Here is a 19,207-nt window from a genome sequence, read left to right on the forward strand (position 1 = left end):
CTGAAAGGGCTAAAGTCTGCCATTAGGGGCAACAGAAGCATCTTGCTGCTCAAAGTTGCTTTTGGAAATTTACACAAGTGGAGCTGGTGATGCCTCTTAATTTTTTTTGTCCTAAGATGCTCTTTTGTTTTTTGTAAACCCTTCTTGCAGAAAGTTCAGGGCTAATAGATTTCTTGAGCAGGATCTGTGTGCTATGATGACAAAGAAGCAGCCTGAACTCCTTTCTTAGTTGGAAGGCCAGAAATCACCTGCTCTGAGGTGCCTTTCAAAGCCCTTGGCTGGTTAAAGCAGTGCTTTGTGTATTGCACATCCTTCAGACCAGGAGCTGTGCTCTACCTGAGGAGGGAGAACATCAGGTTTTTGCTTTTGGACTGTTCTTTTCCTCATGAACTCTTAGTTCTTACTTGGGCCACCACCAAGGTAGCGGGCATGTGGCAGGTGCCTGGTGTACATGGGGTGTGGAAGCAGGAAGAGCTGAACTCAGCCCCAGGCTTGGAGCCCCCTCAGAGCAGCAGGTAACTGGTCACCATGGACAGGATTTCATGGACTCAGTTTGGCAATAATGCTACCCGGTGCCAGCCCTCCCACTCCAACCCCTTTGACCCGACCATTGTGTTCTACTTCACAAAAGGCTGCAGAGTTCACATCCACTAGCAAGTAAGAAATAGAGGTGGTAGCCCTGTACAGACATCTAGCTGCAATCTAAATGTTTCTGGATGAAAACTGCATTTCTCTTCTGCATCTCTTAACTTTTTAATATAGGTGTAGTTACGTGTTGTATTTATCATTGTTTGGTGCTTCAGAGAAGCCACAGCTTAGTCCTGAAAGTAGTGTTTGTCACAGAAATCACACCTACGCTGGCGATTGCAGGAGTTCCTGGGCTGCAGCCATTACTCCAGAGAACTTGGATGTTGCTGCATCCAAGGGAGCTGAGAAGCTGCAAGACCACACCTGTCTCACTTAGGCACTGCAGCACCACAATCACCTGACTGCCATCTACACTGTTTCCATCTTCACACTGATCTTAAACCTGACCCAAGTAACAGAAGAAGGCAAGGATGGAGCTGCCTTTGCACAAATGTTACAGGTTAAATTCACATTGCTTTCTCAAAGGGCTGACACAAAATTCCAACTCAATTCCAGTTAAAATGAAGAAGTTCAAGTATCCTTTATTCAAGGTTGAAAAATGTACCACACCACATTATTGCAAAAGTTCATAGGTACAAAACACTTTGCAGCTGGTGAGAAGGCAATAAAAAGTTGTTTTTTTAAAATTTGTTACTATAAATTACTGTTACAGTACTTTGCAAATACAGAATTTCAAATTGCATCATTTGTATTTTTCTAAAATTGCCCACAGTACTAGAAATTCCTGAAGATAAGGCAGCTGTTTGTTTAAAAGAAGAGGTAGCTGGTGTCAAGGGATTTCCATTTCTCTTTCAATGCCCACATACTTAAGGGCATCAGCTTGGCTATATCTGAAATTAAAAAAAAAAAAAACCAAAATCACAAAAAGCCAGTATCACGGAACATTTCAGCTTCATTGTTTGACAGAATGGCACCACAGTCTGGAATACTCTTATACTTAGATTTCCCAGTATTTCCTCACCAGCTGGGGTGTTTCCTCCTTGTGTGAATTTGCAGGTGCATAACACTGCTGACCCACAAGAAACTGCTTTCAGAGGCCTTTGATCAAGAGGAGACGAATCACTAAAATTCCATTATTTTTCACCTTGACTCTCACAGTCCTGAAGTTCATTTTCAGTACTGGAAAGCCACTGCATTTCTCCAGGTTGACCTACACAGTATTGCCCCTGGCCAGCTTACATTTTGCCAAGTAAGATGATTGTAGAGGACAGTAAGGACACATTCTTAGCAAGCATTTGTCTGTAGGAATTCTGAAATTTCATTCTGAAATTCTTGCCTATTTCTGAATGATGGGGGAGTCAACTTGTACTGCTACCAAGGTAACCCAACCAGAGAAAGTCTGTCCCCATTTGTCACTACACTTTGCTCTGTAAGAGCTGCTTTTCCAAGCTTGCAGGCTCTCAACCAGCTGCATTGCTGAAATCAGTCTTACTATGGCATCTGGCTGAACAAAAGCAGTGTGGGGAGTGCTGCGTCTCAGGTGCTGAGACCTGAGGCTGCAGGGGCCAGGCAGGCACAGGAATTAACTCTGAGCTGTGCAGATACTGAAAGCTAATCCCACCTGAAATCCATCTACCCACCTGTAGTCAAAGAACAGTTCTTCACCAGTCTGAATGGCTCTTTTAGCAAATATTCCTATTCTGTGATCACCATTAACCATCATAACTGTTCAAAAAGAAATTAGCTACGTTAGTACAAATACTGATAAAATGGATGCTAAAGAAACATCTCACAGTATTTCATACATTGATGAAAAGCAAGTAAATGTGAACCTTACCTTTTGCATAGCAGTTGGGATTTACTGAATGGTTTGCAAATCTAATTTTGTTGCCCTTGCGTGTTGCATCAACCACAAAATCTAAGGGGGCAGAAAAAAACGACAAAACCCACAAATGTTGGATGGGTCATCTACAAACACATTTTTGAGTTTAACACCTAGTGTGCTTGGATCTTAGCAGCTGGAGAAGATAACTGCACAGCTTCCCCCATGGAAGAGCTGGCCCACCACCCTAAAACAGCTGAACTCTGCTGTTCCACACTGTGCTTTTCCTTTACCTCCTGACACAGTGGCACCACCTTAGCTTCTCATTGAAGCTTCTCTACCTTTATTCCACAAGGACAAGCTCCATAAATATGCTAAGTCAACACTGACATAAAGCAGCAGGTTTTTTTCCTCATTTCAACTATTTTCTAGTATTTTATGCTTGATACAGTGCAGTGTATATTCTTCTTTGCAAGTGGCAGCAGTCACATACCACATGTGGCTTTTATCTCCCAACACAATTACCATCATAAATTACTGCTGATTTAATTCAGTAAAATTACTTCAGACAACACCTTTTACATCCTTTAGTCTACTTAATGTCTGCACATAATTTTACTCCATGAATTTCTACTCCTCTTGTACCACAGGCTCATCACTACATCTAGCTGACTAGCATTTAGAGAAAAAACCCCAAAGACTATCTACAGGATGAATCCACACACTGATAGAGAAAGATGTGTGGAAAAAAATTCTCATTGTTACCTGCTGTCTGCAGAAGAACAGGACTGAACAAAATGCTAGGCATACATACTTTACTTATGCTGCCAAGGGTTGCAACTAATGCATACATACCATTATTCAAGTTAAACAGAAAGCTGCACATGTATTTATCGTACACTTTTCCTCTTCTGTCTGCCTCATCCTGAGAAATAATCTGAAAGAAACATCACTTGTAAAAGAGAGAAGCACTCCTCCATTGTGTAACCACAGCAGCTTAATGTCAACCCCTCCCCAGCCTTTTGAAAGATAGGTGGGAGGTTTTTTATTCTCTGGGATTCAAAGTATTCCCAAACAAAGTGGTGTTTGCAGCAAGCATTCTGCACTTACATGCTTACATGCTTACTTACTTATATCCATGCTTTGCTTTTAGCATAAATAAACTCTTTCAGAGCAGAAGAAAAGCAAGAATTGCTTCTCCTCTCAAAATCAGGGCTGCATACCAGACTCAGGGTTTTATTGCTGCAGAATACGGCTTAGCAAAAGCTCCTACTGACTCTCAGTACTATACTAAATAATTTGCCACCAAATTCCAAGCATGTCTGAACTGACATTCCATCTAAGATAAAAAGGACATTCTCTCCTTCTCACAAGAACCTGTTTCAAAATTTTAGTGACATTTCAATTGTGTAGCTCCTGGGGTCTGAGCCTGTGACAGCAGCTACAGCCTGTTACACTGAGTCAGCCACATGGCTCTGTCTGAACGTGGTACCAGGTTACAGACAATGGCACCCACGGTCAGTCCCTGTCAATGCACAACTTCTCCAACTAAGCTCATATCCAGTGTTCTCCATCCTTACCTCACCACAGTATTCAGAGATGAATTCATTCTTCTGTACAGGATCTTTGATAAAAATTCCCCAGCCTGCCACATCTGAAGGTGCCAATAGTAAGTGCTGTGGAATACAAAAACCAAGAAGTTTTGATACGCCTGGCTTAGATTTGAGTTCAGGTTTTTTTTCCATTTTGTTTTGTATCACTTAGTGAAATGTATATGCTGGGACTCCAGGAATGCAGACAAACCCAGAGTCTTCTCATGATCAAACGCACACTAAAATTACAGCTTGTGGATCAGAAGATGTATGTAAAAGAAAAATGACCAAGTATTTGAAGCTACTAAAAATTTTAGTTTAAGCACCCCAAGACACCTTGAAATGAGGGGGTTACATAAAAATTCATTTACTAAAGAATTCAACCTCGAAAGGTCTGCAGACAGGAGCCCACTCCTCATTAGCTCAGTAATCAACTGTTTTGTGAGAAGACGTTCCAGAGCAGAAATAAACTTTGGCTTATTGATTTATTGATTTGCCAGAACCGAAGACTTTGGTAAACTATATGCAAGTTTATACCTTAAAATCAATAACCAAAGAAAGAAACAGTTTCTAGACTCTGGGATAAACTTCTTTATGCTGATCTGGGGAAAGACTGCTGAGCTCTTTAAAACAGCAGCCTATTTGCAATTAAGAAGCAAAGCCTGAACGAAGAAAAGGAGGTATTCTGCTGCTCTGCTGCACAGAAAACACTAACTGGTACATGACAAAATGTAGATAGACTTAACAGCAGCACATGAGCAAGTTAACAAGTGTCAACTCCTTTCCTTGCTGTTTTGTTTGGTTTGGGTTTTTTTGTTTTCTTTTCCAGTCTGACAGAATGAAGGCAAAGAAATTCCATTCTCTGGCTGGAAAATATCAGAATACCTCAAAGCCCAAGCAACAGACATGCAGTCTGTTGTATAACTCTGGACGTACTTTTTTGGATCCTCTCTGAATGCTGCAGTTCTTGCAAGAAACATTTTTGCTGTCCCAGTGGTCAGCTGCTCCACAAGTCAGGCAGAGGTCAGGATCACACTCACGGACAGCCAGGTAACAGGGGCACTGCTTGGTGTTGCACTGTGCTTTACAACGACACCCAGGAAAACGATTTTGGCCTACAAAGGAACGTGTGGAAAGGAAAAACAGCAAGTATGAAAAAACACAGCCTTAAAATTAAGACTGTACAGATTATAGTGTATCAGAATATTGGTAACACAGCCACTGATATCTGCATAGGACATTCAGGAGTACTGCAAAGTCTTTCCTTCCCTGATTTTAATAACTCTTCCTCAATTGTAGGTCTGAAGGCTGCTTCTGACTTCATGCAATGGCCAATTACAGGGGCCAAATTAAACTGAACATGCTCACACTGTTGGACACAATTTGCTGCTCCTGTAACATGCCTGCAGCACGGACAGATTGGTAGTACAGAGCTCGATGGTGGGACAGTGACAGAAGTTTATAGATAACTTTTAAATGTTTTACTTACATTCTGAGCTGCACTGACAAAACTTCTCACAGAAGTTTTGAGCAATTACACAGGGGCATGAGCTATCACAAGGCTGACGTGGGTGATCACATGGCTGATAGTTGTAAACGTGATTCGATGACCCATCTGAATAAAAATAGCAACATTTTGTAAAGTTGAAAGTAGCAGACAAACAATATACAGTTCCCCTCACTCTAACGCAGAAATTCCCTTTTTGTCATTTAACTAAGAAAGCCCAAACATGAACAAAAAACCCAAACCCACAACAAGTGGGGTTAAAAACCCAAAAGACACAAAACCAGAACTGTAACATTAGTGAGGTGCTTAACACCATTAGCTGCCTTCCTAGTGCACCTCATTCTGCCACTGCTCAGCTGCTTTGAGCATTCAGAGCTGAAAGCTATTTATGTGGAAAACTGAGAAACAAAACTACAATGGTATTTCCTGTCTGAACATGTTTTGGAATAGCACTGACATTATTCAGCAAAGTCAATTTGCTCAAATACTGAAAGCAATTTTAATGGGGAACAACAGTCAACTTTCAAACAGGTAACACTGGCAATGTAATCCTATTATTACTATTATTACTATACCACTGTGCTTTCCCAAGTCAATTTTCCAGTACAGACAATGCTGAAGTCTTCTAGGCAAGAAAAGAACTACCAGGGACAAGTCTAGAGCTTTACCTATTCAGCAGCTAGAATTTGGTGCTATATAAATTACATTTGCTATTAATACTCCTGAGCTTGTTTTGGGTTTGCATGAATTTGTAAATTTGTAAAAATGCTCAAGTTAGCAATCAGCAACAAAAAGTGAGAGAGACAAAAGGATCAATTATTTATGTTGCTAGAAGTCCCAACCATTCTCAACAACTTTTCAGGAAACTATTTCTAAATTAAGCTGGCTTACAAAAAAAAAAAAAAAAAAAAAAAAAAGGCACTTTTTACTGCAGCTCCTATCCTTAATACCATTTTTACCTGTGCTTCAATGAAGCCATACTGGAAAGACAGTAAACTCAGCTTCCTTTCCTTTTCATGGAATTATACAGAGCTCTTCCAGCTATTTAACCCAAAGAGTACCTTTTGTCCCTACAACATGGGTAAGCAAGAGTTTGTTTTTAATTTTCATTCCCCTAAAGTTTCTAGCTCCCCACAGAACATACATAATGGCCTAACATTAAAAAAGAACAAATAAACCAGCCCCCCCCCACAAACAAACAAAACAAAAAAAAGCAATAGTAGAATCTTAAAAGTTCAGGACATAAATTGAATGGAAAGATGCTAACCCTTTTTCAGCTGTATCTTTCTGCAATGAGCAGCCCACAACCTGCAAAAACACAAAACAAACAAGAAGGTTGACAGGAACTCCTCCTGCAGTGGGCTGGGAAAGGCAGCTGCATCTTGCACCCACACTTGACTTAAGATGGGAAAGTTTCTGGAGACAGGAACACCTGCTAACTGCACACAAGTCAGAGGGGCTGCAGCAGAACCACCCTGTCCCAGTCTAGGGCTTGCCAAGATCAGAGCTCTGCAGGCTGCTCCCCCCGCTCCCCACACCATTCCTCCAGTCCCAGGATTGCACAGATGAGCAGTGCCCACCCAGCCCAGCTAGAGATGCTTAAATTCAGAGGCCCTTGAAGGAAGCCCTGCCAAGAGCAGGCTGCTGGAGTTGCCTCTGGCAGGCAGGAGCAGCAGTGAGGGAAGGGTGCGAAGGTGCAGGTCTGGAGGGTCACACCTAAACGGGGGGGTTGCAATGGGACAGCTGCTTGCTGCACAGGACTTGGCCCCAGCACCACCCTGGTTGTCACCTACAGATCACAGCCAGGTCCTACCCTTCACCTGAGGAGCTCCAAGTACTTGAAGGAGACAGTGTCTGCCTGGCACAGCCACACAGTGTTCCTTCTGGCTGGACACTTCTCCCCAGTTGTCCTGGCTGGTGGTGCTGCACTGAGCCTTTCCCCTTCTGCTTCAAAGCCCACATTCCTTTCTCTTATGTCCTTACAGTTTTCCTCCAGTGTCCCCTTTCTCAGGTAGCTCAGCCAAGCACACCTTTTGCCAGAAGTGGTGTTCTTGTTGTGTGGTGGATTTTATTGTTTGTGTTTGTTGCTTTGCTGTGTTTTTTTTAAGAGTAACATGCTTTTGGGTTAGCATAACATAATTCACTATACTTGAAAGTTCTTGCATGATACATTTACCCCTTTATTTTGGATCCATCTCAGATTGCAAGCTCTTTGGCCAGGGAATGTCAGCGATCCCATAAACAGTGTGTCAGAAACAATCAAGCAAAAACACCTGTCTGGACCTTTAGTACCAAAAGAAAAACCAGACTTTTAATTTCAGTAGCCTTAAAATTAAAGGAGAAATCAATTGTTTTATTTTTTCTTTAATTCTATGCATTTTAGTTACGACTTTTATTTTAGTGAACACACATAACAAAAAAAATTAGATTGAGGATTTTCAAAGTTTATACTTATTGGACTTCCTTAGTATATCATGTAACAACATGAAGACAATATGGAAGAAGCCACATTCCCTGGCCAAATAATACATTGCCAGCTGCATCAAGCAACCTCACTTTCTCTGCAGATTTACTGAGCTGCCCAAAACACCCATGAGCACAGGTACTAAAAGAACCCCAGCACAGAACACCTACAAAAGCTATTCTGCCTTTCAGTGAACGCAACACTCCTCAGAAGTTTGCACTCTGAGAAAACATCTCCCACTGTATCTACTTAAATAGGACTTTTAGCTGCTACTTCTTTCATAAAAGCATAGCAGCTTTTACCTCAACTAAATGTTGTGCAGCGCCCTCCAACAGCTTCAGACAAGTAAGATTCCTTATAAAATTGCCCTTCTAAAGCATTACTATGAGATTTAACTCAATAACCAATTTTCTTACAAGCACTGAAGGAGCCCATACAGGTTAGAAACCCGCAAAGGCAGACTTGTCCAAGTAACTAAGGCTGAGAGGAAGGAAGAAGCCCAGAATCACAGAGTACTGTAATAAATAGATGACATTCCTATTAAGAGAGATTCACTCTAGAAGAAAAGGCTACCAACATACATTTATGAATTATGAAACATTGACTCTGCAAGAAGACACTTCCCATATGCCAGAAAGGAGTGCAATTTTGACTTAAATTACTCTTACGCACACCAAACTACTTTCTTTCTTGTCTAGCTGGTATTTGGAAAATGTAACACACCATATTTTTGAACAAGTCTTTCACAGAAACTTGTCTGTCACCCAAGACAATAAGAACCTACTAGCACAGCAAACTCTTAAAAGCATTCTGTGGCCAGACTTGTTAAAATACTCTTTCATTAGCAATTAGCAGCTTCACTTTTTCTCCTAAGGTAAGCACTATCCTAATACTTCAAATGCACACAAATGTGCATTGAGAAATGCACATCAAGAAAGCATTAACAGTAACAAGTCAAAGCAGAAGGAAAACTACGGGGGGCAGTCACAATGGGAAAGGCATCCATGTGCTCTGCCCCTCTTCTGGAGACTGGTGTCACAGGAGGGAGAGGGGGGCTGGAGACACACAGAGGCAGCAGGACCTGTGGGGAATGACAAGACAAGAGGAAGCAGGCTGCCAACACTGACCAACAGGAGTTTTGATTGGCACAATCCAAGAGTACATTCACTGCCTCGTAACTTCCAAAAACTGCCACAAAGCGCTCAAGTTCCCCCGGTTAGTGCACAAAGTTGGAGCCTGAGCAAGCACCATACTAAAGGCAGAGTCATTTGTATCTGCCCTATATAAATCTGCCATCTCAAACTGAAGCAAAAGGCAAGACCTGGTCCCATGCAGCAGGAAGCAAAGGCAAGGAAAGGACAAAGTTGAGAAAGCACTCACAACTTGAAGCTTCATTACAAAAACCCAACTGGAAACTGCATAGCAAGTTTCCAAGCAAGCCAGTGGATTTGTACATCTGGTTGCTGACATCTGCAGGAGAACCAGCTTACAAAACAAGTGTTTCCAGAAGCATCATGACAGCAGCTGTCAAAGATATTGTTCTTCTCTCTTAACAACCTACTAGACTTGTAAACTTTGCCAGTGGTTCTGGGCAGCAGCAGTGTCAGCCAACCTGGCACTAAAAACACTCTTTGGAAGAAGCTGCTCCAGCATTTCTTGCTTTGCACAGGGATACTCTGCTATCAGAAAGTGCACTAAAAATTCAAAACACATGCCAATTATGTCAAATATGTAGTTGAGTCTTTGCAGTGTTTGATTTTCTGGCATCACTCAAAGACTTCAGTCCCCCAGATCACCTTATCCACAGCCTCCCCACCACCCCAAGGCTCAGCCTTCCAACCAGGTAACACATAAGAATATCTGTACCAATGCCTCAGCTGCACCTTTTGCCTGATAACAGTGAGACTTTAAATCCCTGCAAAAAGGCATCCTGAACTCTTGGCAGAACTACATAAGCTCTTCAAAAACATGCAGTGAACAGCAATCCAGCAGAAGGAGGAGGAAAAAGAGAAAGTGGGGGAAAAAAATTAAAATATTTTAAAATAAAATTACTAAGTGGCCTCTGAATAGGGGATGAGGGAGAAGAGGAAAACCAAAACAATAAAGAAGCAGCTTTACATGGCCTTAAAATCAGTAGCAAAACAGAGGAAAGAGTGCTGATTAGTTAAAGCAAATTGAACTCAGATCCCAGCAATGGAGGAAAAATATACACATGAAAGAATGAACAGTACTGAAGCACACTCTCCCTCCAGCATACACCCATGCTTTTCAGAATTCTTTCTCCACTGAGGTTTTTTACTGGCTTATATGCAAAGTACTCATTCCTCATTGAGGCAGAGTTTTCTCAAAATAACAGGTTAATCTCATAGATAAGCCAGGCTCTGACACTCACTGGTTCTCCAAAAAGCAATTATATTAGAAGTCTTCTCCCACTGATCAGCCTTATTACAGCTATCTTAAGAAAAATGACCCAGGAAGGAGGGAGACAAGACATTTCATTATCCAAGAGGGGTGCAGTCTTGCCAGCTAGTTGCTCAGTATGCCCATAGGGCACCAAGATAACATGGGAAATAGGAAAATTCTTACAAGAAAAGACTTTATCTGCTCTCAAATCAGTTACAAGAGGCCAGCAAAAGCAGCTTTTTGCTGCTGCTTTTCTCTCTGGTGATGCTGCTTTAGCTCAAAGCCACATGCACACATGGAAAACCTGCAGACAGGTAAGAGCCCTGCAATGGAAAAGGGCAAAAGGAAAGAAAAGGCCTTCCCGGCTCTGGGACTGGATTTACTCCAAGAGTGAGTAAACTCAACTAAAAGAAAGGTAAGAAAAAGAGGAAGATTTCCAGATGGTTGTCCCAATTGCTGGTTGGTGGGAGATCTTCAGAGTGCTCAAGTTACAGCAGGATGTGGGCAGGCTAAACTGCTTTCCTTTTTAAAAAGGCCGCTGCCATAGAAGAATGGAGACAGCTTGATTGCCACATATTCTGGGACATTATATCCATAAAATTATCTCCTTCCTTCAATGACAGTTTAAAGCATTAAAGGGCATTTCAAAACTAAATTGCTACCAATAAAGTTTTTATATTGGCAACTAATAAAAAAGCAAATAAAGTCAAGAAACCTCATGCAATGGAGTGTGCTTTCATTTACTTGGGGAAAAAAACCTCCTAAACTAAAAAAAGTCTGAGAATTCCTCCAAAACAATGTCAGCCTGGTAATCATACAATCCATTTCAGCTGCAAAAATACATTTGAGCCTTTTAGCTGCTCTTTCAAATATATGTAGTGGCACCATTTTTACAGCAATTTTTGTGAATCTAACAGCAAGCTAATTTTCAGCTACATATTCCAAACTTGCACCATGGCTAATAACCTAAATTTAAACAGCCGAGCCCACCAAATGCCCAAACACTTGAAAACTGTGCCAGGAGCATTAAAATCAATAGCTTTTACTGAGAACAAAATCTTTTCCAGATGCTCACTCAATCTTTTCCCAGCTCACATTGCCTGCCTCTATGCTACAAAGCAGAAATATTCTACTCCACGTCAACAGGATCTTTGAACCAGTTCAGGAATTTCACTAGGCCTGGAAATAATAAGTAGATGAGCTAGGACACAAGCAAGAAGAACTGATGAGAAAAGAACTGGAAGGACAAACTTGAGGGAAAAGAAGGGAAGTTAAAGGGAGAAATAGGAAATTACATGGGAAAAAGTGTACTTATTGCTTGCTAAAGAAATGCTTTTGCTAATTTCAGTCAGCTTTTATGCTCTTATGTTCTTATCTCTCAGAATAAAAATAATCAATGCAGAGCTGCATTCTCTAAACCTCAGAATTCTAAAAGAAAATGCATTTCACTGACAGACAGTAGCCAACAAGTTTTGCAATTTCAACAGAAATTGTGTCAAATAATCATTTGTTCTTCATTGTTCACCTCAAATAACTTGTTAACCTGGTTCTTTAGTTGGTGTTCTAAGTGCTAATGAAACTGGGGTGCTACAAAGGAATAGTCTCTCCTAAAGAAAAATAAGGCAATCCTACTAGCTTGCTAACTGAAGCTTGCTAGAATGCACTTTATCATTAAAAAAAACATAAGTTTTAATTTTAAAATATCATATAAACATTACTCAATCCTACTGAAATACTTCTGAATTTAATGTTTATTGCTGTAAAAAACGATTACACCGCACTATCTTGAATGTTGCAACAAGCTGCAATAGGTGATTTCTAATCTAAACAGAGTTTTTACATATATACTCCTACAAGAACCTGGCTGTTAAAGAGCTTAAAAAGAAAGGAAAGGGAAAGAGAAGAGGAAGGTTATAGCTGCCAATACACTAAGATTTTGTCTGAAACTAAAACACCATTTTGTTTTATTGCTGCAACTTTTGGTTTTGGAAGAAAAAGAAGAGTTGCACAACTTTTCCTCCAAAACACTTTCTGTTCTGATCCCCTGTATCTACAGTTTATTGTTATGCTAAGGGTATTTAGTAACAGATTTACCTGTGTTTCCTTTTCTTCTTTCTGGGAGGAGTATCAACATCTTCAGCAGGGACTGGTGCAATAATACTAGATTCCTTTACTCTAAACTCATACACCTAACAAGAGATACCATAACACATCCACGATAAATCTCTCACTAGTACAAAGTTGCTCATATTCTAAGTTAGTATGATTTCCTCCAACCAACAACTTACAGATTATATCCAGTCATAGTCTCTTTTCAATAAATTTTAAAGTTGATTATTTTTGTAATTTAAGAACTGATACTCTAATTTAAACCTCCTGTAAATTTAATTTAAAAACAGTTTTAAAACTAACTTCTATGTATTTGTGGTATGAATTCTGGACCATAGCATTCTTGGGAAAACCAAGAAAATTAATTACTTTTCCCTTTTAGTAATCAATACTACTATTTGTATATTTTAGCTTTAAAAGTAAATCACTTTGACCCTTAGCAAGTAGCTTCCCTTCTTACCTGTCTGCACGTTTTGGTCCCAATCAGTCTGGCAATGGCACAGAAATTGTCATAGTAGGTGCCAATAAGAACTCTAAACATTGAAGCTTCTGCACCACTCCATTCCACGTTCTCTGGAGGCTCAATATTTGGCTTCATCTTTATTGGTGTTTGACACCTAGAATTTGCTTCTGTAACAAATAATTGAGAGTAAGGCCACGTATCAAAATTTACTTTGCCCTTCACATTATGATTAACTGCAGTTAAAAAATATCCCAGGTTTTTGTTGTTTCCTATGCACCAGAAAAGACAAACACTTTTCACATGCCTCTTACAGAAGCTAACAGCAGCTACTCAAATTAATGACCTACATGTAATTTGAGACAATGCAGACATTCTCTTACAGTTTGATAAAGTCATTGTTCCAGACTGCAAGGCAAGATGTATTCTATTACCATCTGTATGGCAGTTGTCTTTTGTCAAGTAGGCAGTTTTCCTTATCTCTCTCTGAGTGATCACAATCATTCCTCCCTCTGGAGGGGACATCTGCTGATAACAGGCTATTGAATGTCACTGCATGACTGATAACATCCCATTGTGAGATGCTCCACCCAGAGGGAGGAGCCAAGCATTGCTACCCAGATATAATCTGGAGGTTCTGAAACACCAGCACAGCTTCTCCACTGGATGTCCCAGAGGAACAGCAGCTGCCTCTTCTTCCACTGAAGCTTTGGAGGAAGAATACACCCTTTTCTACAGGATCACTGCTCCAACAGAGCCACGCCTGACACTCCAGGAGGACTGCAGCCACATTTCCAATTGGACTGCTACCAGCACCCTGACCAACAGGGTGTCAGGTTGTGTTCTGACTCTGCCAGTGTTTTTTTTAGTTAACTGCATTGTTTATTTTATCCTTTTATTTTTCTTCCCTATTAAAGAACTGTTATTTCCTGGCTCCCATATTTTTTGTTGCCTGAGAGCCCCTTAATTTAAAATTTATACCTATTCAGAGTGGGGGCAGTTCATTTTCTCCATTTCAGGGGGAGGCTCCTGCCTTCCTTAGAAGGCACCTATCTTTCTAAGCCAAGACACTCATATTATTAGTCTGTCTTTTCACTCTGTTCCATACATTCCAAACACACATTTTCTAGGATTGCACAGCTTGACTTGTTTTGGCCTTCTTTGTTTTTGTTGCATTGGTTTTTGTGTAGTTTTGGTTTCGTTCACCCTCTCCAGCACCGCAGCTCACGGAACGAAGCAGCACCAACCAGCCTTACCAGAGGAACTGGATGTTTCATCTTTCTTTTCTTCCTCCTCCTTGTCGTTGTTCTCCCCCCCAGTTTCAGTGCCGGCCTCCCGGTCGCTGTCAGTGTCCTTGGACTCCAGGACGTTGATGGTGGGCGTGCTGGGTCTGCTGGTGTTGTTGGGCAGCCGTCCCCTCCGGCGCCCACCGGGGCGCTTTGGTGGCGTCTTGATGCGCTCCGCCGTCAGGGCGGCCGCAAACTCCTTCGCGCCCTCCTGAACACAAAATGCCACAGTTTACAGCAAGCAAATCCAGAAGTGGTTCCACTTGTGGGAGAGCAATTTCTGCTTGCAGCCTGAGGAACTTCCCACTGTTCTACAAAATAATCACGTGCACCGAAGTTCCAGTTCAAGGCACGCCAACCATGAACACAAGTACTTTTGATGCTACACTTACAAAGTACTCATGTCAGTATTTTGGTTCACCTTTTACTTTGGCTGTCAAGTGAAAAATAATTTGGTAGTAAATTTCTATTTTCCCAGATGACAGAAATAAATTAGAATTTCCCACAGAAAACACCCATAAAAATACGAGAATTCTTCTTGCACATGGCACTTGCAATCTATGTGTTCTGCATTTTTTAAAATGCAAGCATTGGTAACTTGTTTTCTAGTGAAAAGCGGCATGATAAAGTGTAGCAAGTTTTCAGATGGGAGAATTGCAGTTTCTCATACTAAAGCATTTAGAGGAATTATGAGAGAGATTTGAAATGATATTACTAAAGATTTCATTTTATTAATTTCCATCCTATTGCTTCTTGAGAGCACAAGTCCCAGATGGAATCAGCCTTTGGCAAACTAAAAAAACCTTTATAATTTTCAGTTGTGATACAATTTACAAGAGAGCGAAGTCTGCAGTTCCTTGACTAGACTGGATAGAATAGCAGCAACACCATTATTAGGGGATAGTAATATTTCTTCCCCACAAATATCTCAGGCTACATCTGTAAGTATTCCTACTTAAGATGACTGAAAGTTAAACTTTCTCTCGCAGCAGCTGAAGGTAATGTATTTTGACTGCAAATGACCCACAAGCAGATGCACTATTCTAGATCCAGTATGCCCTTAGTTTAAGTATCCCCCAATACTGCAGCCAGCACTAGCACTCAGTGAATTGTGACATATAAAATTATCTTACCAAATGCTGATAACAGTGAGGTCCACAAGGCTTATTATCTAATGCTGTTTCTGTATTCTTTCGCTTATAAGTATTGGGTGTTGCATGGAATGCTGTTGAATCAAAACATCACATTTTTTAGTTTTCATATAAAAATACATTAAATATGTAACTTCAAACTGTACCCAAAACACAAGGTTACCAAGACTTTACTAAAACCAGAATAAAATACTAACAAATGGAATAAATAAATAATAAAAGAAACCCCATGTAGTGACATATGACTTACCACTTAAATACACAGAGACAGCACATAGGTAAGTTTCACATATCATGGAATAGTTTGGGTTGGAAGGGACCTTTAAATTCAACTCCTCTCTGCCACGGGCAGGGACACCTTCCACTAGACCAGTCTGATTAAACCCCATCTAGCCTGGCCTTGAACATTGTCAGGGATGAGGCAGCTGCAGCTTCTCTGGGCAGCCGGTTCCAATGTCTCACTTCCCTCATGGTGAAGAATGTTTTCCTTACATCAAATGTAAACCTATCCTCTTCCACTTGAAAGCCATTATGCCCTTTTACATCAACAAAGACAATCAATCATCACATTTGTTTCACATATCAAGGAAGATTTGGTGTATCACCCTTTCCAACAAAAGAAGAGACTTTACTTTGTTGTCATGTTAAACAGAATTATTCAGGGCTCCTCCTATTAATGATCATCTCTTCAATGTGTAAGATTCAGTTGTTAAATTTCTACCTTGTCAAAAAATCCGACCCCATGCACACTTTGGAAAGGTAACAGGACCCACTTTACATTTCATCAGTGAGAAGGACGCATCAGCATTTTTGCTCTATTAGTTTATCAGCACTCCAGCTAAGCTGGCAGGATATAAGAATTCAGTTCCTGTATCCCAGCTGCAGGGTAAAAACAAGTTAGCATTGCACAGTCACTCTGGATGAGTGAACCAAGTCTGCACCTTGCAGAGAAATGTCTGCTCCTGTATCTGAGGGACTCTGTACAGCTCTGAAAAAGCTGCAGAACAGTGACTCAGAAAGGAGTAGAACTGGGTGTGTTACACATGCAACAGGAGCAACTTGGTAACAGGAGGGCAGAGTTTCCTACCCACTCTTTGCCAGAGCCAGCTCTCCTCACAGGCAACTCCTTTTCTGAAGCCTAGAAAACTTGCCACTAGACCCTCACCAAAACTCATACATTCATGCTCCCACATTATATTAGGAGCTTTTTGAGATAGTATCTTTAGTTTTTTGCAATTGTCTTTTTAAAAACAACTCGTCTGTACTCAAGGAAAAAAATACTTTGTTTTTTAGAGAGAGAGATAGATATCAATAAATACTTTTCCCCTCTAAATGTGTAAACAGTGGCATACAGAACTGCAAGGAACAGAAATGAACAATGGACTGAAATTTAAAAAAGAGAGTACTCAGTGCTATCTGTTTGCTAATGCTCCATGAAGGCCCAGAAAAGATGCTCAACTTAAAATGCGCAATTTCCAAACTATGCAGAAGCACTTATGCTGCAGTTTTACTGCAGCTGCAGTTGGGTAACTGTAACTTACAGTGAAGGTTATAAAAATTCAGTGAATAAAAAGTGCTAATACGTTCAAAATCAAAGTAGAAATCCCTCCTCTACTACCCATATTCATTTTATTTCCAGATCATGTTGGAGGCGTCTCTCTCTATGTCCACTAAGCTTTTTAAATGCACTCCCATCCCTGTTAAAGCATGTGGGCAGAACTCATGTCTTCCCAGAGAAGCTTTTAAAAGCTAACTTCATTTCAGTGGTCTGGTTTGCAGCATAGCTCTGCAAACACCTGCTTTGGCAGCAGTGGGGAGGGAGACCAGTTCCATCTTGGAACTCTGGAAACACTTCATGTTTCCCCCCCATAAAGGAGGGTGAGTTGAAAAAAATCAAATAATAAATTCTATAATATTGTGCCTGTATTAATGATAGCAGCAGATGAGAACCCCCCAGGAAAGCAATGTACTCTTCCAAGGCTTTCTTAAAATGGTATAAATAAAATAAAAGTTACAATAAGTAAATATTGCGTCCCTTTCTCCAGACAAATATGTTATATTTTATAAATCAGGAAACACAAAAAAGCTTTAATTTGCTGTATATGGGCATATAGATATGGAAAAGTTATTTACAAGCAAGTATAGGAATGTAATTTATGTATATTGTTGCCATTAGTGCTTTCTTCCCCCAGATTTAGTTAAAAGCTTTCATTGCTATGCCACTTCCATGTTTCACATATCCTTCATGTTCATATATTCTGTAGGTAAAATATGTTATACTTTGTTACAGTAACAAAGAAACCATGCAATTTAATGCCAAGTTATTTCACCTTTTTCCATCTTTTAAGAAACAATGAGATAATGGGAGCCATTTACCTGAAAGTGAAGGGGAAAACTCCCGTGTTTTTCAACACTGCATCTTTAAATTTGCACAGTATACCATTTCATTCAAGATTTTTTTTCTCTTCATACCACAAAGAAAATAATTTTTCAGCAATGCAAAAGAACACTAAGACATTTGCAAGCCATGATCTATACCAGACTGCTGCAATGTACAGAAATGAAAGCTATTCTTTTTACATGTCACTTGCAGATGCAATCATTTCCCTCACAAATTCATTTGTGCAAGGTCCTAAAATGAGTATTTTTTTAAAAACTCTTTTCCTCTAGAAAATGAAGAAATGCTTAACTTGTAATAGAATGAAACAAACCAACGTTTGTTATTTTTAAACTCATGAGACCTCAAAACTAAGTTACATATGATACTTAAAATTACAATTATATTTTGTGTTCAACTATTTAAAAAAACACCCAACATGGTACAATAAAGACAACTACAGTCAAAATCTACCACCTCTATTGTGAGGTATTTTTTTGGGAGGCTTGTTATAAAGAAAGGACCCAGGACAAGAATAAAACTATTCTTATAGCTGTATTATGAGTTTTTAAAATATCAGTAGTAATCTTTTTCAAAAAAAAAGAAAAAAAAAATCACAGAAAACTTTGTAGAATTTCCTAAACACCTGAAGTCTGTATTTCTTTAATGATTTCCTTAAGAGAAATCATTCTAAAATGGTGTCCCTAAGCATGTTTTCTGTCTTTGAGATTTATTATCTATCTCATCCCCAATGGGCTCAACTCTCATTTTCAATAATGCGAAAGTACACAGGCAGCAGTTTAGCCTGAAATGTACATTTGCTTCATAGTCAAGCTATTTGGGAAATTCTCCCTACCTGATATTTTTCCTTCTTCTAAATTCTTTGTTAGTCCAGACATTTAGGCATAATTCCTTGCTGTCAGCAAATGAAGTCCACAAGTACACAAGTTTTTTCAGTTATGTCATCACCTGCACATAAAGGGATTGCCAGGTCGTCAAGGGGACTTGACACGTTAAAAATCTAATGATAACTTTTCCTATATTTAACTCAAATGTTCTAGAACAAAGATTGGAAACTCCACAGCATAACTAATTGTTAACTAATCATAACAAAGATGGAATCTAAGAGGGGAAAACAGAAAAAGCAAAAGAAGACCTAATAGAATTCCTGTATTTTTTTTTTTTAGTTCTCTATGCCTTCTCCAGAGATTTACGCCTTTCAAAGTACCAATCTGATCACTGTAGCCCACCACATTACCAAAGTAATTCATCAAAAATGTCATCTGCAGAAGCCAGAACATCATCCCACAGCACTTGGCAAGTGCATGAAACAGAACACAGAGGCAACTGTAGAAATGTAATAAAAGTTAAATTGCTAAATTGTTGCAGAGACACTGAAAATTGCTACTGCAGCCTTCCAATAACCAAAGCTCTTTTTTTTTTCCTTT

At 39.9% G+C, this 19,207-nt stretch overlaps 1 protein-coding gene across 8 annotated transcripts in view; it reads right to left on the minus strand.

The window, feature by feature from the left end:
* Positions 1 to 1,143: 1,143 nt before the first annotated feature.
* Positions 1,144 to 19,207, minus strand: part of EZH2 (enhancer of zeste 2 polycomb repressive complex 2 subunit) — a 51,141-nt gene continuing 33,077 nt past the window's right edge. For all 8 annotated transcript variants that reach the window (XM_059850252.1, XM_059850278.1, XM_059850285.1 and 5 more), the window contains 12 exons: positions 15,365 to 15,456; positions 14,202 to 14,442; positions 12,946 to 13,115; positions 12,471 to 12,565; positions 6,777 to 6,817; positions 5,492 to 5,617; positions 4,939 to 5,117; positions 3,991 to 4,086; positions 3,266 to 3,347; positions 2,426 to 2,506; positions 2,229 to 2,313; positions 1,144 to 1,478 (listed from right to left, as the gene is read on the minus strand). In XM_059850252.1, coding sequence (XP_059706235.1) covers positions 1,418 to 1,478; positions 2,229 to 2,313; positions 2,426 to 2,506; positions 3,266 to 3,347; positions 3,991 to 4,086; positions 4,939 to 5,117; positions 5,492 to 5,617; positions 6,777 to 6,817; positions 12,471 to 12,565; positions 12,946 to 13,115; positions 14,202 to 14,442; positions 15,365 to 15,456 — 1,349 coding nt within the window. In that variant the 3' untranslated portion in view covers positions 1,144 to 1,417. The remainder of the gene's footprint in view (positions 1,479 to 2,228; positions 2,314 to 2,425; positions 2,507 to 3,265; positions 3,348 to 3,990; positions 4,087 to 4,938; positions 5,118 to 5,491; positions 5,618 to 6,776; positions 6,818 to 12,470; positions 12,566 to 12,945; positions 13,116 to 14,201; positions 14,443 to 15,364; positions 15,457 to 19,207) is intronic.

This window comes from Haemorhous mexicanus, chromosome 1 (genome assembly GCF_027477595.1).
Source record: "Haemorhous mexicanus isolate bHaeMex1 chromosome 1, bHaeMex1.pri, whole genome shotgun sequence".
Taxonomy (NCBI): Eukaryota; Metazoa; Chordata; class Aves; order Passeriformes; family Fringillidae; genus Haemorhous; species Haemorhous mexicanus.